Source organism: Cyprinodon variegatus, unplaced genomic scaffold (assembly GCF_000732505.1).
Source record: "Cyprinodon variegatus isolate N-32 unplaced genomic scaffold, C_variegatus-1.0 Scaffold59, whole genome shotgun sequence".
In the NCBI taxonomy this organism is placed as follows: Eukaryota; Metazoa; Chordata; class Actinopteri; order Cyprinodontiformes; family Cyprinodontidae; genus Cyprinodon; species Cyprinodon variegatus.
In genome coordinates this window covers 417680-440846 of record NW_015150512.1, presented here as the reverse complement: position 1 = coordinate 440846, position 23167 = coordinate 417680, and the positions used below count along the sequence as shown (strand labels likewise).

The following is a 23167-nucleotide window of genomic DNA, read 5'->3' as shown; positions in this document are numbered from 1 at the left end:
TCTGGCTGGATGAGAATGATCAAAGTGGTTTACTTCACTGATCTCCAAAAACCCTGATTTTATTCAAACATAATGGTGCCTTCACAGATGTGGGAGATATTTATGTCATTTGTACTAATGCCTCTGTGTAGCATTATGAATGATGACCTGTGTGGCTCTAAAGAGATGAATGACCCTGCTCTTCCACTTTAGCCTGGAGCAAGCAGAGGCCATCATTTCTTAAATGAAATCCTACTGGTACAACCAGAAGATGGTTTTTCCACTTCTGCTTTGACATAAATGAGCTCAGAATGAGATAAGAGGAGGACATTTCTGGATTTAAACTGAGAACCAAGTGTTCCTCTGTCAGGTTCTATGGACGGGCATTGACAACAGGGGGCTGGACAACTTTTGAAGCTTTCACAGAATCCCATTCTAACAGATTTATTTATTTGAGCAGGTTCCAGACAAGCTCACAGTAAAATGAAATCTTTGTCCGTTCAGTTAACACGATCCCAGTCACACCTGAGCGTGATTCATACCATCACTATTCCTGTTTTTCTTTTGACAACTGTTGTCTGAAAATTTTTATTTTTCTTCCATTATATATTAATTTATCCCATTTACTCACTATAAAAGTTTTCACTCAGTCTGTTTCCCCTTGAAGGCCACACAGTTCCCTGCAGGATGGTGTTTGTAGACCAGACATAGCTTCTTCCCATTACAAACCAGAATCTTTCTCAAGGTTTATTCATAACATGTTACTGTTTAACCAAAGTGTCTGTAATTTGTTTTGACTCTGACTACTTTCCATTGTTGTAAGTAAGGGGGAATGAACGCTGCCCAGATCAGAACAGAGCAGAATGCTGTGCCATAAGGGCTGTATGATGAACTGTTCTCTCTTTGCAAAGATATGAATAAATGTGCCGACTGAGTGAAATCCATCGATCTCCGTTTATTTAACTAGGGTGAATAGTTGAATACTTTTTTCCCACAACAACAACTAAAGTTTGTTTGCATTTTATACTCTTTTTATGAATCCTCCTGGAAATATGATGCTTCATTTAAACAAAAAGAATAAAAAACATCTAGTTAATAAAACACAATTGTTAGGCTTCCTACATACTACATCTTTACGGCTGCATTAATTACATTTAAAATAAAGCGTTCAATAGGAACAGGTTCCTTGTTCTTCAGGTTGCACTGCTGACTAATGTGAGTAATATTTGTGTTTCTAGCTCAAATAAATAACCTGCAGATTGCATCACTGTGGTAAAAGCACCAGGAGGGGTTAATAAAGTTTTACATAGAGGGTAAAGAGGTGGTGACGAATTTAACAATACATTTCTGCTTGAAAATATACAACATAATATACCAAGAATGAGAAATATGCGCAAAAGTTTTTGAGAAATTATTTCTTTATCATAAATTCAAGTATTGTTATAATAAATGTTATGCAGCTGAGATGAGCAATTGTTAAGGTTCAAGTCTCCTTTTAAATAAAACAGAGTGGTAAAGAATGGGATGTTTCCACAGATATATTTCAGTCAGTATCTGGGAGAGACGAAGCCGAGTCAGAAGAAGAACGTCAGCCGTCATCAGACAGCAGAGCGTACCTGAATGTGTTGGAGCCGCTAGCAGAGCTGAGCTGAGCCACAAAGCAGTAAATAAGAAAAAAAAAATCCAAAATACACAAGTGGAGCAAAGCAATGAGAAGGAGCAGCAGACACAACGGATAATTTTAGGACCTGAAGGCACCATCTGAATAATAATTTAAACATTAGTATTTGTAGTGAAATGTATTTTAACAGGCCCTAAACATTTACATTCCAGACTTTATATTTCAATTAATCTGATAAATAGAAGATGGACAAATACAAATTCTTATAGAAATAAACCAAACTTTAGGCTAAACAGCTAAACTGGTGTCTCACATCTACTTCTATTCATGTTCTTGGGCCAGTGAACCAGTGGTCTGGTCTGTATGTCAATTTCAGGGCGTGACAAAAGTACAGGCCTCAACCACATAAGGCAACATCCCAGAATTGACATAAATTCAGGGCTTCATTTGAATTCGCCCGTCTTATGGTGGGAGTTTAGAATTGTGAGATTTGCAGAGAAAGGAGGAGCTGATGGGGTTTGAACTTCTCTGTACGTCCATTTCACCCACTGAACTATCGTTAATCATCTATGACAATTTAAACTCGTTTTTGCATTCTATGACTTTAATTTATTTCAGCTGATTTATCAAAGGATGTCAGCAACATATTTTTAAAACATAATTATCTGAGATTATTGTTAGCGTTAGAATGTTTACAGCTCAACTGATTAAATTATGTTTACAGCAAATCACTGCTGCACATTTTAGGTGCCGTTGTAATTGTCCTCCTAATAAATCTTTTGTTTTTAACTCTAATCAATGCTCCTGATCTCTGGAGTTAAGGTGAAAATACCAGCAGGATTCTTCTAGTGCTTTGGACTTGTGGGAAAACCTGGAAGTAATTAGTCTTAAAGTGCCTTCTGAAGTCGCTCGATACTTTTAAAAGGATGCCTTTTGCTTCGTCCACTTGGCTAAACCAGTTAATCAGCTAAATACTGTCCTTAAAGAGGGATGAAAGACAGCTTTTACATTACAATCAAACAAACAACCTTCTGAGAACACATCTGTTCCTTATTTCTTTAAAGTATTTCAACTACAATAAAGGAGGGGTTGTTGAAAGTAGTTTTTAAAGCTTCAAGACTTGAAAACTTTGAAGTGTTCATCACAGAAAATCAAGTTTGTGTGCAGGGTTGGATTCCTTCAAAGAGCCAATCATCATGCTTTTTGTTTTTGCTTTAGTTCTGCTCAAATGAACTACATACATAAACAAAATATGGAAATGCAGAAAACTGCTTCAAAAAGGAACAAAAAGGGAAAAAGATGCGACTGAATGTTGCATAATGAATAAAATGCAGCAGCATTCTACAGGAGTCACTGAAAAGGTTTGAGCATAAAAACTTAGCAATATACCGTATATCAAGTGAAAAAACAACATGATTGTAAGGTGAATACACTTTCAGTATATTCATAGTGGTAATAATGCTGGTCATAAACATCCTATGGCATCTTTTATACGATGAAAAGCAAATCAAAGAAAATGGAAGAGATTCAGTAAAAATGCTGGAAAGTTCTACAAGTAAATACATAGAGAATATATTCTACTTACATGTGATGATGACCAGAAGTGCACGAAGCAACAGATCAACAGTCCTTTGCCATCTCTCCGTCACACGGGCCAAAACCGACGGTATCAGGATTTCTGCAGGAACGTAGAACTGCAGGGCAAAAGTGATGAAGATGCCGAAACAGTACAGGAGTTTTACAGCCTGGTACTTCCTGTAAGCAGATGGAACAGAGGTGATAAACTCAACACAAATCCTGTATTTTTGTGAGGACTCTACAATGTGTAATAAAAGAAAAAAAAAACAGCAACATCAAAGATCACTAGGTCTCTGTTGACTGTTTCAGACAGATGCTGCTAATTAAAGTCTTTGAGTTTTCAACCTCATTGAACAGCCAATCTATTTGGCTAAAACACAACATCATTCCGGTCACAAAAGGCCCTTCAATGGCCGTCACTCTCCTGCAGCTGTGATGATAGCAGCAAGTAATGAGGAAACAAATCCAGTTAGAGTCTACCGTTCCACTGCCATTACTGTGGGCACTCTTCCAGCAGAGGGAATCGGACTGATGGCCAAAATGAAAAAAATAAAAAAAAAGATGAAAATTACATCTCTTTTTGTGAAATGCCAATTATCCCGCCAACTTTATTCATATTTACCAAGGATTTTTCATTAACTCTGAGTGCAAAGCTGTGGAAAAAGAAAACGTTAAAACTGAAAAAAGTTCATTGTATATATAAAAAAAAAAAAAAGCTTCAATGCTCTCAGGATAATTAACTCCTCTAGCATAAAGGAGGGATTTTAAATGCATCTGAATCTAGAATACAACAGGTCATCCGACATAGCATGGAGCTCTCAGTTTGTGTTTTATTTATATTTAAAGACAAAAATGGGAGTTCTCAGAGTTGAAAATGGCCAGCATCCCCAAAGTAACAAAGTTCCTCAAATCCGAGCATTGCTGCTTTGAAATCTCTCCCTTGAGTCTAACATGTCTTAAGTTAGACTCAGAGATGAGTTTCAACATTTATACTAGATGAAAAACTAATTTCTTTCCATTTTTACCGTAATTTTCGGACTATTAGCCGCACCTGAATATAAGCCGCAGAAGCTAAATTGCATGATTTGTACATATACAAGCCGTATCGGACTATAAGCCGCAGGTTTTTGATGTTTAACACAAACTCTCTTGCGCTCGCAACGTCCGTCTTTCTCGCTGTCGTTCTGTCTCGCACCACTCGCGGTAGAAGTCTGCTTACGGAGGACCTCCGCATTCCCGCGTGCGTCTACCGTACTTGTGTGTTGAAGCAAATGTGACGTCAACATGATGGATGGTAAAATCCATAGATTTAGGTATTACCCTAGTGTCCATAGATAAGCTGCATTGTTATATAAGCTGCAAGGTCGAAAAATGGGGAAAAAGTCGCGGCTTATAGTCCGAAAGTTACGGTACACTCTTCTCACTCCTGCTTACTACAGCTGGTGAAGAAAACCTTGAGTCCATAAACCAACAGTACAGGTTGGCGTGGAAGGACAGTGGATTTCTCTTTCAGTTTCCACGCTCACATTAATAATATTCAAATTTTTTATGTATAAACATCAAACTATGCAATCCGTTAACAGAAGTTAGTTCTAAAAGCGGACAGGTTTTCAACTTAAAACTCTGGAGTCCATAGACGGCAACAGCAAGGATGGACAGACGGATGGACGGCAGACATTTGAACACATTTTAAAGCATTTTAGGGATTATTCAATCAGCACGTCTGGAAATATAAAATCTTCCCAAACTTACTCAAGCCTGGACAATATGTTATACATCCAATTAATTCCAAAGCAGAGTAGAGAGGCCTACTTTAATTTGGTTTTTAACTTTACTGATGGAAAAAAAAACTTTTATAGAGCCACAAGAATGCATTTACGAACGTTTTTAAAGGAGGTTTTTTTATTTCTCATATATTGATGCTAATCTCAGGTAACATCAGCTCACAAACCTCTCCCAGCTGAGGCCTCTGAGGGCATCTCAGTCTAGGCTTTGTCGTGTCTGACCGCCACATGGCTGAGCCATTCTCCCTGGTTTAATAAGTAGGCAGTAAATCTAAATATAAATCAAATTATTACAATAAGATAGGAAATCTTCTTGGCAGCAGCTTACTGTCCTGAACAACAAGGTTTCATATTTTTATCCTAGTGTTTCCTCTTAAAACGAAGCAATGATTTCTTATATTAGATTCTTTCTCCATCTCAGCCTGTTTAAATTATGGATAAGGTCTGTTATTGCTGATAAAAGAAAAAACAGCAGCATATTCTCCAGTTGTTGTCGTCTTACCAGCAGTTTGGCAGATTTAAAGTGATGCTTCCACCTATGTGCTCTCCAAAGCACATGTAGCCGATGGTGCCGAGGCTGATGTAGAGGAACGTGACGATGCCCATGCCCAGATACAGAACCTCGGTGAATCTCTGCGGCTTTTGCATTTTATTTTCCAGTGGAAGGACCTTCCGGAGCACAAAGACACAAAGAAACTGGAACATTAAAAGCTTTTTATCAGGCCTTAAGCTCAAACATTTCAGGGTTTTCTTTAAAGTCAACATTAAAGCTAACAGTGAGAAACTCCATCAAACCCTCTCTTGTTCAAAAGCTGTGATCTCTTTATTTGGGCATCTAGACATTACAGAAAGGCCTAATTTGCGCTGACATTTACCCAAATGCCCATGGCTCCCCTGCTCTGCATCAATATGTTCAGAAGCGTTAAATTCATCCCAGCCTTCTGTGCTGGTGTCATGCAATGCAAAAACCATCTAGAAATAAGTTTAAATTTCTTAAATTAAGTGTATTTCCCCATAATTTGAGAAGGTGAATGAGATGATTTGCAAATGGGTATTTTTACTCTTAAAATAAGATAAATAGATAGTATGCACTTGAAATAAGAGGATTCAATAGTTTTTTTCTTATTTTAAATGTACAATGTCTTGTTTCATTGGAAAAGTGTCTCATTTACCTCCTCAATACAAGAAAAAAATGCTCTTATTTTAATAACAAAATGACTCATTTAGATTCCAGTTTTTTCAATGTATAAAGCAGAGGAAGGTTTGGCCAAAGAAACCTGCAATCAGCTGTCCTTAAAAGGAAAAGAGACAACATTTGGACCTGCTGCTTCTTCCTCTAAAAAAGAAATAGAAGAAGAAGTAAATTTTATCTACTTAAATTGAATAAAACACGGATTTGGAAGAAGAATCTGGCAAAGGTTCACAGACAAAATGGGCTACTTACAGCTATCATTAAAAAAATTATGCCAACAGCTTCCAGTTCTCAGTTTCTCATATCAGGAAATAATGATCTGGCCTTAAGGTTCTAAAATTATTTAGATCTAATCTCAGCTGGATTAAAGCATGTCCGATTCCAGTCACTGGATTTTAAACAAAGAAGAGACTAACAGGGAAAAGAAGTAAAAAAAAAAAAAAAGTTCATTAAGGTTTGCACACATTTGTTTTTGCACAGCTTTCTTAGGCCCTGATCTTTAAAAACCGTGAAATTTGTCCGCTCGTTTTTTTCCCCAATGGTTAAATTAATGTCTCTTCCCATACAAAGGAAAACCACAGAGTTTGGAAATGCAATCATAACCCTTCCCAAATTAAATTCCCTAACCTGTTAAAACCAGTTTCCCATCAGCAAAATCTGTGCAATTCCCAGTTGTGCATCAGTCTAGTTCCAAAAGCTCCCAAAAAGGCACTTTGCATAAATTGCTCTAACAAGCAAATAGAGCCTCTGTGCAGAAAGTCTCCAAACATCTAACTGGGACATTGTGCATTAATTTAGAGGGAAAACTAATCACATTTTGTGAATGTATTCAAATTACAGTCAGAGCAAAATGCAGAAAGCATTAAACATTTCCAGCCCTGTGAAGGTTGGTCACTGTGATGCAGAAGGAAAAAAAAGAGAGAGAAAAAAAAACAAGTACGGTAGCAGGAAGAGTTGAAATTGGATCCGGAGGTCAGCAAAAAACCACAGCGTGCTTAAGTTTTCATTCACCAATCAGGTGGAAGATTATGACCAGTGTAGACACTCGGATGGCCTGCTGTGTGGCCCTACACTAATCAAAATGTAATGCACACTTTGCTTTGAACAAGCATTGACTTGTTAAAACAACTGAAGCTAGCGCCATCTGTTGGATCGAACCACATCACTGCAGACCAGGATAACCCAACTACTGCTGATCATGTTATCTTACCATCATAGTTCAGACCTTAGCAATCGTATTTAACATGCTAACTTGCATCATTCGATGTTTACTTGCTGCATAGAGATGTTCAGTTTTATTCCATTGTCAGATATCCTTATTTTTGCCGGCTTGGTCCATTTCTCATCAGTTTGAATACAAAAAACTCTACATTTCATTCCTGTTGTTTTCCTGATGTTCGCTTTGATTTCAAAACGGAAGTATCTGCTCCAGCTTTCCAGATTTATAATAAAGCATGAATAGCAGGTGTGATTCAGTGGTTTGCATTATAAAAATCTGCACATCCACAAACACAGTAAGGTTAAAACAACCAGCTGCTACGGTTGGATCAGCGCAGGTGATCTTATCTGGATCAGTGGAATAATCTACACATCCTGATAAGAGCCTTTCACTTCTGGATTAAAAAGAGCTTGATATCCTAATTACTTTAAATAAGAAAAGACTTGCATTTGTTTTCAGACAAATTATTTTTATCTTAATTTGCTGTGCTTTGGTGCTTCATGATTTTTTATTAAGTTAAGAATAAGTTGACATTGAGATTAAATATTAGAAGATAAATCATTTATATTCACTGCCAGCTTAACAATAAAAGAGTTTGCTGAAGTGTTTCTTTTTACTGTTTTTTGGCTTGTTTATCGCCGCTGTTTCACTTACCACTCCGATCCCTTCAAAGGCAAAGATGGCCGTCCCAAAAAACAGAGGATAGTCCTTCCATCGGCCAACCTTTGGTAGATCAATGGGGTACGTGATGTTCTGTGAGGATGTAAAACAGAATCCCAGCAGATTAATGGCATGTTTTAAACATGTTTGATTTCATCATTCAAAGGCTTTCTGAATGCTAATGGGAGACTCATTAAGGCCAAATACCAGACAACTGCTTCACATCTACCCAAATCAAATCGCCAGCCAAGGGGTCCTCTCCACAGATTAACGGCTGTCATATTACGCTGAGACCTTGTTCAAAGAGGACATCCCACCTTCTGCCCGCTGAACTCATTTGCTGCCTGAGGCCTGCAAATTACCTTTGCTTGCAGAAATTATTCAACACAATCACTGGGCTCCGACAGCTGCAGCGAAATAGGCAGGATAATATGCTGAACTGCTATTACTTGGTAAACAAGAAAAAAAAAACATCTGGGAAAATGAGGGATAATGCTAGCTATTAACGTGTTTCCTTTCTCTCGCTGAAGGACAATCTCGTATTCAAAGGATGTTCTTGTTAAACAGCAGCTTTGATCTACATGTAGTCTAAGTCCTCACATGATAAATTTGATCTTAAAATGTCAAACTGGGGCAGGTTCCTCAGTGTAATGATAAAAGCACAAACTACAAGGTCAAAACTGAGGAAAAAAAAAAAATCTATAACTGCTTTTTTTCAGATTGATATGTTTTCCTCTACTTTAGTGTTGCAGATCCAGCTTATGGTCCATATCCTGTATCATACTCCTAGATGTTTGTCAGGTTTTTGATGCAAGAAAATGCTTTGTTCTTACGGCAAGGCCATTCCCCTGGGAACATTGAGTACTGTATATCTGCAAAGTGCAGAAGCAAGATGGTGGAATACTCTAAAGGCGTATGAAAAAACTTTTCTCTTCACCGGTTGTCCTGTTGTCATAAAAAACAAACAAAACAAAAAAACTCCAAATCCAATCAGCTGAGAAGCCACAACAAGGAGAGATGGAGCACAGTGGGGGTTTATGGTGCTTGGATGCAAACTTCTATTGAGAAAAGTTCACCCTGAAATATTAATTCAAAAGCAATCACAGGAATATTGATCTTTCTTTTCCCCTATAGACTGAAAGAGGAGTCATATTTTCATACAGAGAACATTTTTACATCAGCACCAATAAGCCAAGTGAAAAAGATCTCCGTTCCCCTGCACCGCTAAACATGATGACATTCTCATTGATCTGGATATATCTCACCGTTTGGAAAGCAGATATTAATGCTCAGCAGTAACGTGAAGAAATTTGCTCCACATGTGACAATGAAAGCTTTCTCAAGGAGGGACATTTTAGTGTTGGTTTGGATGTGAGGTGCAGATTGGATGGGGTCTCTGAGGAACCAGGCAAACTACAGGCTATAAACCCTCCAAGTTTAAAGCAGATGACCGTGGTATTAAAAGCAAAGTGGGTAGGAGTAAACACAAAGTTTAAGGTCAGCATTCCTCTAAGACATCAAAACATTTTCACATAGTGAATGACAGAATATAGTAAATCTCTGAATAGGGTTAATCTGAATCCATTATTTAATGACGATCCAAAATATCCTCCTCATCTTGTGGGAATATTTCCTGCCTATAAATAAGCTAGAAAACAATTGAGTTAATGAGATCCGAGATAAGAAGGTCATAAAACTTTAAACTCATGATTCACTTCAGAATGAGGTCATGTTAAACAGACCTATTTCCACTTAAACTTGTAGAAAATCTATTACTTGCTACATGTTTTATCTGCCTTTCTGTTTCCACTATGACATTGTCTGATCCTGTGACCTACTTTGCTAATAAAGTTTAATTCAGAATGCTGCTGATCTCAACGCAAAGAGAGAATAAAACCACAGATATAGAGAAAGAATCTGGACAGCTAATGAAACTTTTCCAGTTGGTGACGTGAACCTCCAGCCAACATTTAGGGGTGCTGATAGATGCATCAATAATGTCCCTGTCCACACATTTAAAAATGAAATCTGTATATATATATATATCACATATGTCAAAGTCATCCAGCCAGCAAATTGTTTATCCATGGCCCCTTGGATGATATTTAATTACCATTAGAACTGGCCCACAGGCCACTGTGACTTTGCGGGCTACCGTTGCATTGTGGGGAATATAGTGTTGCTGCGGTTGTGCTGCATGCACCAACACTACATTCCCAGGGGAAAACATGTTTTTCTTTTATTAATTTTTTTTTGTTACGCTTTGCATGTTTGGATTGTTTTGGTTTTTGCTTTTCCCCCTTTAACAATCCAAGCTCGGCTTGTCTAAGGAGGCGGAGTTTACTAACTGCGCTCAGGAGGGGGCGGAGCTGGTCCTGCAGGTGATAGAGACGGACACGCTGCTGAGCGAGGGGCAGGTGGGATCCGCACAAGACTCTGATCGAGACGGAGCACTACTTACAGGCGCAGACCTCTGCCCTGTGCCGTCTTTTCACCTCCCGGTATTCTGTGTCTGGCGTGCGGATCCCACCTGCCCCTCGCTTTCACCTGCAGGATCAGCTCCACTCTCCTTCCATCCAGGCTCCTTTTATTTTGGCTTCAATCAGTCTTTGCTGACACCTGTAGTCCTTTTGATTCTTCAGTCCTTTTTGGTATTGCTCTGCTTTTTGTTTAATAAATTCCTTTTTTTAAAAACCTCTGGCTGAATTCTGGGTCCGCTGCCGTGATTTATCACAATATTTTTACATTTCTTTGTACAAGACTTTATTTTTCTTCGAAGGAAGTATTGTTCTGTCTGTGTGCCATAGATTTTTGTACTTTATTTCATTTATTCATATTTTTCAGTTGAATGGACACAGGGGAAAATGCAGATATTTAAGAACCATGAGAGAGAATACAACAGATTTCTTTCTTTTTACTCCATTTTACTATTTACTCTATTTTACTATTGACATCCCTGATATATATGAATTCAACCAATCTCACTGTCTGTCCCTGTAAAATGCCTTTAGATTGTGAATTGGTACTATATAAATAATTGAATTAAAAATAATTCTGTATGGAATGCTTATTAATTAAAAAAAACTCACATTTACTGATTTTAAAGGAAAACTGCTTTACTAGTGTAGATTAGACGTCCGTGAGGCTCCTGCTGGAAAATGTATGTTTTTACCACGACTTTCATTTAAATATATTAACATATATGACTTTGGTTTGTTTTTCCTAATGAGCTTCAAAAAATTGTTTTCACTTTTGTTACTGGTTGTTTTTCTAGACAGACCCAATCAAGTCTTTTCTGCACCAGATGGGTGGAGGACATCTGGATCCTGTGAGAATCCTTAATGGATTTGGCTTTCAGCAGAACCTCTGCTGATCTTTCTGGCTAGAGGGAAATCATGTCATCCAGACCCAAAACGAGGCCAGGATATGCAAATCCAGGCCTCTCCTGACAGTGTGCCCTCACAGAGGCGCCACATGCACACATGAGTCAGTGGGAGCATTTTCTGCCACATGCTGTTTCAAACTGAGATTGATGAGTTTGTCTTCCACATGTGTAAACACAACCCAGAGAGTGAGGTTGATGACTAAATAAATCAGGAAAAAAATATTAGCTGATTACCATGAGAGAATAGATGTAGATCAGAATCAGACTGGCGGTCATGACCAGGTTTGCGATGAGAGAGAGCGGAGCCAAGTACTTCAGGTCGGGAGTGAAAACCAGGAGGATGACGAAGGGCAGGAAGATTAGCATGTAGATACGAGAGTCAAAACTGGGAACCAGGACGTCCGTCTGGTTGGTGTGGTTCACCGGGCAGATGAATGTGGTGGCGTTTGCTGCTTCCACCACCTTAGGAGAAAAATAAAACAATTCAAATGCGAGATGAAAGGTTAACTGTGTTGAAAATAAAGGAACTTTAGGTGTATAATGAACTCATTTAGCTATAGAGAGCTATAACGCCTGAAGATTTCTATGGTTTTATTATTATAATTATTATTTTCATTGAGGTGAAACATGATGTAGAATAATCTGTACTGGTTATTTCAATCCAGATTTTTGTGTCTTTTTGAAACTGTTCTTTCTTTTAATGCACAGTATGCAGCGATGTGTAACCCTCCGTCATTTTCTTCTAGGTTGAACCCAAAGCCTGGCCTGGATTAACAGACTTGCAGGTTTTCTGAATATTCTTAATTGTCCTGCAGCTTTTATCAGTTACCTTCACTCCAATGGTTGGTTACTTTCAGATTATTTTTTTGCTTTCTTTAATATTTGTTTTTATTTTGTTTTGACCAATTACTTAATTGTTAAAAGCCTTCCTCACTCATGTGATAAACCAGTGTTTTGCCAATGAATAATGGAAAACTCCTCCATCCCATCACCAATCAAATTCTCAAAATGATGCAAAAATTAGTAAATAATGACAAACAGAAAGCAGGATTTTAGGTCGTAAATAAACCGGCCATGCAGCAGATTTTGAGATTTTTTTTCCTGACATGACCTGAAGACACTTTTTTTTCCTAGATAGTTTGCTTAGTCTTGACACTTTTTTCTAGTTATCACCTCTGACCTCTCTAAGGAGGACAGATAAAGAGTGGAAGAAAACCAGAGTTCAAACGAAAACCTGAGCTATTGATCAAGAATACTTTTAAAGATTACAGAATCTGACCCCTTGAAAGATCTCAGTCCCAAAAAAAGAGAAAAAAACAAATAGATGCATTGAATATTTTGGACAACACACGCTATGACAATTAGGTCGGCTTTGTATAAATCATCTTGCGGCTATACTTGCCGAAAGCAACCCAATTTTTGAGTTGACTCAAGTCTTTTTAGAAGAGAGAGAAGCTCAGAGAAAGAGGACAATTAAAAAGTAAATACTACCACCTAGTGGTGGGAAGATGCACTACATGAGTGTGATTTCTTCAAGAAAGCACATGATTATCATAGTAAAGCATTTTCCACCAGTTTTTATAGATTTTTCTTGCGAGATGCAAACAAAATGAGAAATAATTGATCTTTAAAGTGTTTTAAGAATTCCAGACAAACAAACAAGGAATCAATCATTGGTGAAGAGTTCAGAGGTTTAAAGGTGAACTGATGCCATTGCAGTGACCTCATGGGCGAGCACATTTCATCACACGCCTCAGTGAGAAGAAGATAATTTTTTTAACAATTTTACTATATTGTTTTGGAATTTCTGTATTTGGTTTACTGTAGGAATTAATTAACTCCTTATATATAAGGATACAATCTAAATATCTTGGCTGAAACATTTCACATTTCCAGTGAACACGATTCAACTAAAGGATAAATATTGTAAAAATATGAATGCAAGGGAGTGTAAGGATGTTGGGAATCCAAATGATCAAAACACTATAACCTGAAATGGATGTCCACCAAAAGGTTTTGGGGTTTTTTCCACCTAACACTGCTGCAAAGGCAAACCTGCTGCTGCTATTGACCTTCTAGCATATCTCTATAACCTTTGAATGGGAGTATCTGTATACATATCTTTTTAAAACTTCCATTCTAACTAAAGGTGTGACCTTTGGGAATCTAAGGATACAGATCCAGCTCTGCGTGTCTGCTATTTATAATCCAATCATTTACACAGATTTAGTCTGATTTGCAGAAATACGATGGTTATATTTCAGAGGACAGGGTGACCTGAAACGTCAGGCTGACAGAGCAAAGATGATCCCCAAACATTTTCAACTGGTATCGGCAGGAGGCAGAGGAAAAACAGGGTGTGTTATAAGGAGTGTGTGTGTGATCAGGACCTGCTTGACATTGTCACTGAGGAAGACGAAATAGACGCAGCAGAAACCCATCTGGGTGATGATAAGGAACAAGTTCACCGTCCACCTGAGACACAGAGAGAGAGGAGCAAACAGAGCCAGAGGGAAAAGGAAAAAAACAGATGTTACCTTTAAAGGTTCAGAGAAATTAACTGACGGCAACTTTACCAGATTATTACTATACCAGACTATAACTATACCAGATTCCTGACAAGCTGGCCAAAAGGAATATTCCACACTTTCTTCTCACTCCTTAATTTGCATAAAACATAAATATATTCACTCACTGCATAGAAAAAACAGGCTCACTGCTGGAGCAGAAAACTAACCAACTCATACCAGCTGGTTACAAGCTAAAATATTTTCTACAAAAAGCACATTAAAACTACAAGAAATCGATTTTAATATGAAACAAATAGTGCAGATAACATTTAGCACATATAGCTATTATAACTAATGTTATACTCATATAAGGAATAGTTGCAGCTTCTCTGTTTTTAATAACAATCAAAGATTTTATTGTACGTTTTATTATAGATTATATTAGTAATATAATGAAATAAAACCAATATAATATAATCTATAGAGGTTTATCATTATATGAGAATCTGATACCAGCCGATGATCGAACCAGATCTATTTTTTTGTTTGTTTTACTGATGCTTAAAGTCTAGATATTTTGCAGCAATGTGTTCAAAACTAAATTTCTGCATGTGTAATTAGGTCAAGCATAAATATTTAAGAGGAGAGAAGTTAGACAAGAACATTTTACCTGAATAATAAAGTAGTATCCTCAATTAAATGTTTTCATTCATACAATGTACTTCTTTGCACATTTTTTTTTTATTATTGTAGACATTTTATTACCGTAAGTTAACTTTCTATTTTGAAAAAAAAAAAAAAATCCAATTTTTGTTGTTTTTCTAATAATAACGGGCGTTATTTTGTGGAGACTTAACTATATCTCATGTGAGAATTTACTGTTGAGAAATTCTATTTAATTTTGTTTTTCCAGCCAATCCCTAGCCTGGGATATTTTGGGATGTGAGTGAAGATTCAAGTGATTAAAAGAGGCCTGACTTTCCTCTCACCTTCCCCATTGTGAATGCCTCCTCAGCCATGACACGTTCTCCATCCCGTACTGCATCACTTCTCCGTAGCTCATAGACGGCCGATTCATCCTAGAAAAACAGCAAAGAATGTAAAAACCAAATGTGGAACTTACAGAAAACCTGCTCTATAGTGGAAAAGCCTGGGATCATCAACATCAAATACACCCAATGGTACAGCAGGGTTTTAAAACTCCCTGGATGAAGGGTGTTCATCAGTTTCAGCCCATATGCAAGTAGATGACCACTCATACAAAGACACACAGTTTTGAGCCGATATGTGGTGCTTTTTATTAGAGGAAGTGATGACTCTACATTAAAGAAAAGAGCAGAGTCCATTTTTCATGAACACAGTGTTGTGCAATCCTCACACTGACACCGATGTGTTTCCTGACTGACTTTTAAAAGACACTCTTCATTCATGCTTCTGATCTGATTAATCCTCTTTACCTAAGTGGGCGGGGCTACAGGTGATCTTTGTGTGAGCTCTGCCAAGGGAGGGACAGGTGGTGCGGGGGCTGCAGCTTGCACGCATTTCATGTGACAAAAGAGAGTTTGTGTCAGTGATGTTGATCGTTCGGCTGTGGGTAATGTCAAAAACACCAGCTGCTCGCTTGCAGCTCCTGATTGGTGGAGCTGATTACATTCAGCGTTTAAATGATGTTTGGGATTTGCCTGGCAGGGCTGGCGAAAGTATGATAGAACACATGACAAGCTGCTAAAGGTCCTCTGATAACTGAGCAGGAAATAGAGACTTATCTGTCTGAGAGTATGAAGTGCGCCTGTGTTGGTAGAGCACCCAACGAGCCAGACAACAGGAAACAACAAACAGAGGGGAATAAAATCCTGCTGGAAGGAAGGACTGACTTTAAACGCAGGAAATCTAACTTAAGGTTTCATCTACTGTGACCAGAAAGGATTAAATTAGCAAATAAAATTTAAGCAAACAGCAACCCTAAGAGTTAATGAAAAAACCTCAAACAAATGGTGTCTGGCCTACACCCTCCTGTGCAAAACCTGACCTAAGTAAACATTTAATGTCACCTCTCGTATGAAACCATCCTTACTTAGTATCTGCCATTTAACAACAGGCTGAGACATCATTTTTACTTACTTGTCACTGAGGTGGTGGGAACATTTGACCAGGAGCTTCATGCAGTGGACCGCAATGACTCCCATGACCAGGAGACTGATGGGTCCAAGCTAAAAAAGATCAAATCAATTTGTTATTATATGGCATTTTTAGGACCAAAACAAACAGTTATTCTTTTGGACTATGGGAGGAAGCTGGAGTACCTGGGGAGAACCAACATAGGTAGAGTATGTTAACTCTATGCTGAAAATAAGAGCAAGGCTGGGATTTAAGCCAGGGACATTCTTGCTAAAAGGCAACAGTGCTATCAGACATAAAATGTAAACACAAAAGGAAATAAACTTGCAAACGTTAAGCAAAGGTTAACATCAAACTAGTTCAGAAGCTCATTTTCTGATCACACAGAGAAAGAAAGGTAAACAACATAGGAGGGTTCAGTTCTGCCTCGTTCTGTCTCTTTATTTACCAGAGCCAGAACATGAGAACCATAGGTGTGGCTTATTATGTGATAGTATGCTTAGCACACCTACAAAGACTCGTGATTAAAGAAACTCACAGTGTTCTACATGACTGAACACGTATGGCCAGATCAGAATCAGAATCAGACATACTTTAATAATCTCAGAGGGAAATAAATCTATTAATGTAAAAGAGCTGCACTATATAATATACCGGTATATGACGGTCAAAACTTTAGTCTTACTTTAAACATGTCAGTAAAGATGGTCATCCTGAACGTTCACAGCTTGAACATCTCAGATTGCAGCAAATTAAAACAGAGCTTGCAATGCTTACTATTCAAAGTCTTATAAAAGTAGCTCTTAGAACTTTGAACCACAAAGCTTTTGTGGTTAAAAGAAAATCAAACTTTACTAAATGGAATAGAATAAAATAGCTGAGTTTACCAACCCTAAACAGAGTTTAAGCGTTAGCACAAAAAAAAAAAAAAATTATATATATATATACATATAAAGAGGACCACACTGCGCAAAGCAAAGCCTACAGCCTCCGCTGTTCCTCCCATCTTGCTCTGCTCCGACTTCCTCTGAGTTTGAGAAGAGCATGTGCTATATTATTATTAAATTCATAGGAGCAAAACATGCGGAAATTAATGCTTAATTTAATATGACATATTAAAAAAAATCCCCATCAGCATCCAGCCAGCATATGTTCAGTTTCTGCCCAAATATTTTCTTTTTGTTGTGGATTTTTGTGACAGGGATAACTAAGATCATCCTAAGGTTTATATGAACTATGTTTGTTCTCTACTTCCAAACTCAGCCTCTCTTCATCCATTCCTGTGATAAGAAATTTCTTTTCACTGGATTTGATTACACTTTTAAGCCAATCGGTATAAAATAAATACTTTGATCGAGATGAGAAATCTGCCTCCTGGTATGTTGAAGTACCAATAGTTTCCATTCAATTATTTAATTAAACTTTCTTAGTTTTGGGGAATTTATAAGAATTATGCTATAATTTGTAGATATCAATTAATCGCTAAAATATTTAAATTTGACAAACCGGATCTTCTCTACGTTCTTTTTCCTGTGTAGTGCGATTGTGGATCTTGACATATCCGGACCGGAGCAAAAAATAGCTTGGCTCCGTATTTTGACGGTGACGGAGAGAGAAGACACACGTAGACGGTGACGTGAGGAGGAGTAGCGGTGGATGTGGAAGAGCTCTCATTGATTAACATGACAGACAGGTACTCCACACGATGTACGTGAGCAGGGCGGAGCGCTGATGGAGTATGTGGAATCTGGGGGTTAGAAGGTCTATGGAGCAGGGGAGGGTCGTGAAGCTGGCTGCTCGAAGCTGATTGGCAAACATACTTAAGGTTTTTTAACTAACAGTAGCCAGACAGCGAGGAGGTTTTCCTCATGAGTCGAGGGGGAAAAGGGATCAATTAGTCAGAACAGTCATCTTGTGTTGAACTCTTGCCATGGTTTCTGGAGTTTATTATTTCAGAGCGCTTCACGACAGCTATTTTTACCTGTTTTAGTGATGTTTTTTCATGCAATACATGATGTTGGATTTCATAAGCAACATTGAGCCTCTCATGTTTCAGTGAGCAGTAGCTCTGGTTTGCAGCCACACCAAAGTGAAGACAAAGCTGCAGCTTGCATGTAGATTCATGCAGGCTGGTAGAACTAGGATGTTTCCAAACAACAGCAAAGTCATCCTATAATGAACCCTGGACAAGCAGATTGTCAAGGAGCCTAAAACAATGAAACCCTGGAGTGAAACATCTATGTGCTTGTGGCTAATGTAGAGGAAAAAAATCAATATGTACAGAAATATACAAATGTTTATAAGGTGGAGAAATTTGGCATTAGATGATCAACTGTCTGATGTATGATTGTGAGAGCTGAACTTGTGCAACACTGCTGTAGCCTTGGTGGGCGTCTTTAGCAATAACTCAACAAAGAGTTCATTTTAGATATAATCACTGAGTAAAGTTTCTCTACAATTGTGATATTTTAACAGTTACAAAAATAGAGCTGTTTGCTTTTCTACAGTATCAATAAAGTTTATTGATCAAACTATTATTTTATTGGTTGGCAAATATGAACTAGTCATTGGTTCAGTCTGATGGGGAGAACAGAAGATCTTTCCTGATTATCAGTCTAGTCATGTAGGAAATAACTGTATTTTTTACAAATACATTTCAGAAGATTTCTCTCCACTTGTTGCGTAAACAGCAGTTTTTAAAGCTTAGACCACAATCTGTCACTTTACTGCCACTCATGTCTGTTTTATTATAGTCAGCAAAGTACAACTGTCCTTTTCTGTTTGTATCCTACAGAGAGAGGAATGTAAGCAGAATCTAATTTTCAAAAGCCAGACCTCTGCTCTTACCACTAACTATTAGATAATAAAGTCTATTTTTTGCTTACCACCAGGCCTGCATTCTTCACAGCCAGAGGCAGCCCCAGCAGACCGGTACCAATGTTCCCTTTCAGAAGATGGATCAGAGTCTGACAGAAACTGCAAAATTGGGGGAATTAAACAAATTTCATTAAGCCGTTACCCAAAAAAGTTTAAAAATGTTTTGTTCTATTCAATTTTACTCACGAGGTTCCGGCTCTTCCTCCAATCCGCTCATAGTTCCGCTGAGGTCTTGATGGACCAGGAGGAGACGGACACAGGGCATCCAATTCTGAGGGGTTTTGGTCAGAGAAGAGAGAACCTGCCACATGGGGAAAAAAATGGAATGAAATGTCTTTTCACATGCCATCTTGAACTGCTGTTAAAAAACAGTTTCCTTCCTGCCAGGCTAAGGCAATTAAGAGCTGCAGAAAATAATCACATTCTTCAATGTTTGCACGTTTGGGAACAGTTATACCTTAATTTGATGTCCTTATGAGAGAACTTCCTGTAACATATAAACCACTCAGTTTGTGCTGAGTGCAGCAGGGGAACAAAAAGGTCTGTTTAAAAGCTCAGCAAAAATAATGATAAAACATCAAGACCAAAAAGGTTAGCAGCGTTACTCCACGTTTGACTGCCCTTTGTTCTGATGGCAGCAAAAAAAGGGGAGAAATCAGGCATTAATAGGTGATAAAACAAGTAACTGAAATAACTGATCCATGCAAAAAAACAGCGACATTAAAAACATGAATATTTATGGGTTGACATGGAAAAAGGATCAATTGGTGGATTTCATGTTAGTAACCAGACACAACTATTCACCATGAAAGCTAATTCAATGTGAGAATAGAGTAGAAATGTTTTCAGTACGGAGAAAACTGAAAAAGATAAACAAAAGCCAGTGTAGAACATTGTAATGGTTCGTTTCTTTGGTTTTTCCATCTAAAAACAAAAATCAGAGAATGCAAATAACTTTTTTTTTCATCTAAATGCTTTAAAAAAAATTAACACTGAACTAATTAAAACTCAACAATATTTATTTTTTCCTGCAGCTATCTTATGTCAACAAAAATTATACAGCTGTTTAATTTGTAGTAAATTGTTGATTCCAAATATTGATCATTGCATCAGTTCCAGTTTAAAATTTCAGCTGAAGAATAAATTTAGTAGAGGTTTGTCTCTAAATTTAAGTTAAATATATATCCCAAAGTAAGACTGCTGAATGCAATAATTAATCAGTGAACAGATACACAGATCTGTAGCAAGGATGAGTAGAAATCAGACAAAAAAAAGTCTGATATGTAGCAAGAAATATCTGCTTGCCCAGCTAAAACATCAACTTTAACTCAAAGCAAACAGAGATTTTAACAAATTTAATACAACACACAAATTTGCTGTTCAAAATTAAAACACTTTTTTCACTGCAGGTTTTTAAATGTTTTCTGAACGTTTAAGCTGCTTCAATCTGGAATCATTTTCATTGCTTTTCTGTCGATGACGGCGGCAGTTTTAACATCCCATGTATGAGTTTGAAAAGAAAAGTTTCCCATCAGTAGTTTTGGTTTTTAATTACTCTATTAGTCATTTTTTTTCTCCCCTATCATTAAATAATAACATACACCAACCGATTTCAGTGATTTCTAATTACAAAAAGTTAAATGTAAAAAATCTACATTCATTTTAGATATTCTTTTGAAGTGCAGTGCTAAAAATATACATTTAGGCTCAAAGGACAGTTGGTAAATTGGTGCTTAGCAAGTAGCATTTTGACCACGTGATTCTTTTAGCTTAATATTTAACCAGTTTTACTTGCATTTATGCAATCAAACATTGATGTCCATAATGGGTAGCAGCTAAACACCTGACAAACGTCTGCTATTTTTTTAAACTGTCGTCTCATGCTAAAATCCGCTGCTTCTAGTTTCGGTTTCCTGCAGGAGCAGGTTTACATCACCACGAACCACACTTTACACCACAGGAGTCCTGTAACAAAGCCATTTATTGGAAATAGGTCATTCTCATACAACACCAAACAACTACTGGAAGAAGTTGTCTGCATCTGTGATACTGGGTGTGCTAGATTAACTGACTTGAACAGTAAACAGACGCTGCTTTAATGCAGAGATACCAGTCTTTCTGGTGGTCAGTTGACTCTAATAAACTAGAACAGAACGTGCTTTTCTTGATCGTCCTACAAAAGAAACAAAGGCAAGAAACTCTGTAGTGACAGCCTGCTACACATGCGGTCAATAACAGCACCAACGGATCGTTGCTGCGGCATTCAGACGGCTGGAAATCAGCAAAGTTCATTAACGGTTTCTCATACTGAAGAAAAAAAGAAAGAAATCACCAAAGTGTATTTTTAAAACCTGTCAGAAAGCTGTTTATTAAGGCAGTGATGCTGGTCCTTATGCTTCTGACGCGAGTATTGTCAGCAGTTTGCAATTAGAGAGATAAAAGAAGAACATTACAAATGAAAATAAGAAAAAATTGTAGGAAAATCAAAAGCTGCATTTTAACACTTTAGGATCATAAACAAAATTTAAAGTACAATAAATATACTGTCTTATTAACATCAATACTCTCAATGCTAACCTCCCAATTACTGTTGATTGATTACTGAGTCATTTAGTCTACAAAGGTCATACAATATTGACTCTTAATAAACATGGAAGCCTACAATACTTTATTATTGCTGTTATTTTTTTTTATTATTGTGGCTAACATTGATTCTGCTGAACTCTATACCATGATAGACCTCAGGAGGCTCTCTAATAGATACATTTCAGACATAAATAAAGATATAGAGGATGGGATTACTCACACAGTGCGCAGAAAAAAATGCTTAATTAATCCCAAAGAGAAATTAAATTGATGTTGTGTCTCATATCAAAGGGCTTTTCCTCAACAAATTGTTGGAAATGCTAATGGATGCTAATGTCTCTCCTGTAGTGGTCTGTCTTTGAGCAAGGCCAGAGCAGCCTCTGACTGAAGATACCTTGTTGTTTAACACTTTGATGAAGAGGATGCTTGGGATTTTATTTAATGTTCTTCATATAATGAAGAACTTCCTTAATCTAATGGAGAACATTACATGGAAAATCATCTCTAAAGGAGATCCCAAAACTGACTTCTTAAGCTTCTTTAAGTCATTTTCTCTCATTCTGCTACCCCCGCAGATGATGACCTATAGAAGATCTGCTGCATCAAGCTACAAACTCTGAAGTACAGTCGGCTCTGTTCTTCTTGCAGACAGCGTTAATGTTCTACCTCCAGGACGATTGGTTGTTCCAGATAACTGTCAAGGAATTAAGGCTCCTCTCCCGCATCTACTTCTTCTCCCATTATGGACATAGAGTTTGACCTGTTCTTGTTTCTTCTGAAACCTACCTTCATCTCGCTTGTTTTAATAACATGACCGACATAATCATGGGCAGGGCTAATGAATGACCTGTAGTTCAGCAGACACTCGCCGACACCCTGCATAAGAACGGCGAGCAATGAAAGGTCATTGCTAAAGAACCTGAGTGTTCAGAAAGGCTCTGCGTTTAAGAGTGTGTTTTAGGAGCCACCTTAAAGGTTTCTAGAACATGCTCCACTTGTCACTTCCCTGGTTTCAAGCAACTCTTAAACAAGAAACAACATCAGAAATTTCTTATCAGGATGCAGGAGGAAAAAAAGCCAAATAGAAGATTGTTCAGTGACCTAAAGTCTTCTTCAGAGATTCAGTTAAATTTCACATTTAATTTTGAAATCAAGGTTCCAGATCCTGCAGTGAAGAGGCACCAAATGTGGGTCACCATGTCACCTGCCGTCCAAAGTCAGCATAGCCTTCTAGCAGCATTTTTGAGAATATTTCATGCTCCTTTCTGAAAACACACTTATCCAGATACTGATTTCATTTTTCTGCAAGTACCAATGCCTGATTTATATTAATATTGTCCCTGATTGGCCAGCAAATGTGCCTGACTTAAAACACTGTAGAGAATCTATAAATAGGACTTCCACTATATGTGCTTAGTTTCTGAAAGGAAATCTCTTATTAATGATGTTCTGATTTATACACACCCAACTGCAAAAATGTAATAAGTAAACCACGGTGACCTCCTATCACTTTAGACGCACCGAAGGCCGTCAGACACATCTCTAAGATGAAATGAAAGCTGCTTTGATGATTCAGGGGATTACACCTAATCCGTCTGCGACCATGTTCCAAGTTCACTCTGTCTTACATCAGGACAACAAACGGGAATCTTTTACCT

General features: G+C 37.7%; 1 protein-coding gene across 1 annotated transcript in view; it reads right to left on the bottom strand.

Annotated features, from left to right (window-relative positions):
• The window catches only part of LOC107082726 (proton-coupled amino acid transporter 1-like), a 54676-nt gene that overhangs the window by 27647 nt on the left and 3862 nt on the right, over positions 1-23167 (bottom strand). Inside the window, exons 3-11 of the mRNA XM_015371535.1 lie at positions 19110-19224; positions 18932-19022; positions 16050-16138; positions 14918-15007; positions 13809-13893; positions 11653-11880; positions 8028-8126; positions 5465-5631; positions 3186-3355 (exon numbers count right to left, since the gene is read on the bottom strand). Of these exons, the coding sequence (XP_015227021.1) occupies positions 3186-3355; positions 5465-5631; positions 8028-8126; positions 11653-11880; positions 13809-13893; positions 14918-15007; positions 16050-16138; positions 18932-19022; positions 19110-19224 (1134 nt within the window). The remainder of the gene's footprint in view (positions 1-3185; positions 3356-5464; positions 5632-8027; positions 8127-11652; positions 11881-13808; positions 13894-14917; positions 15008-16049; positions 16139-18931; positions 19023-19109; positions 19225-23167) is intronic.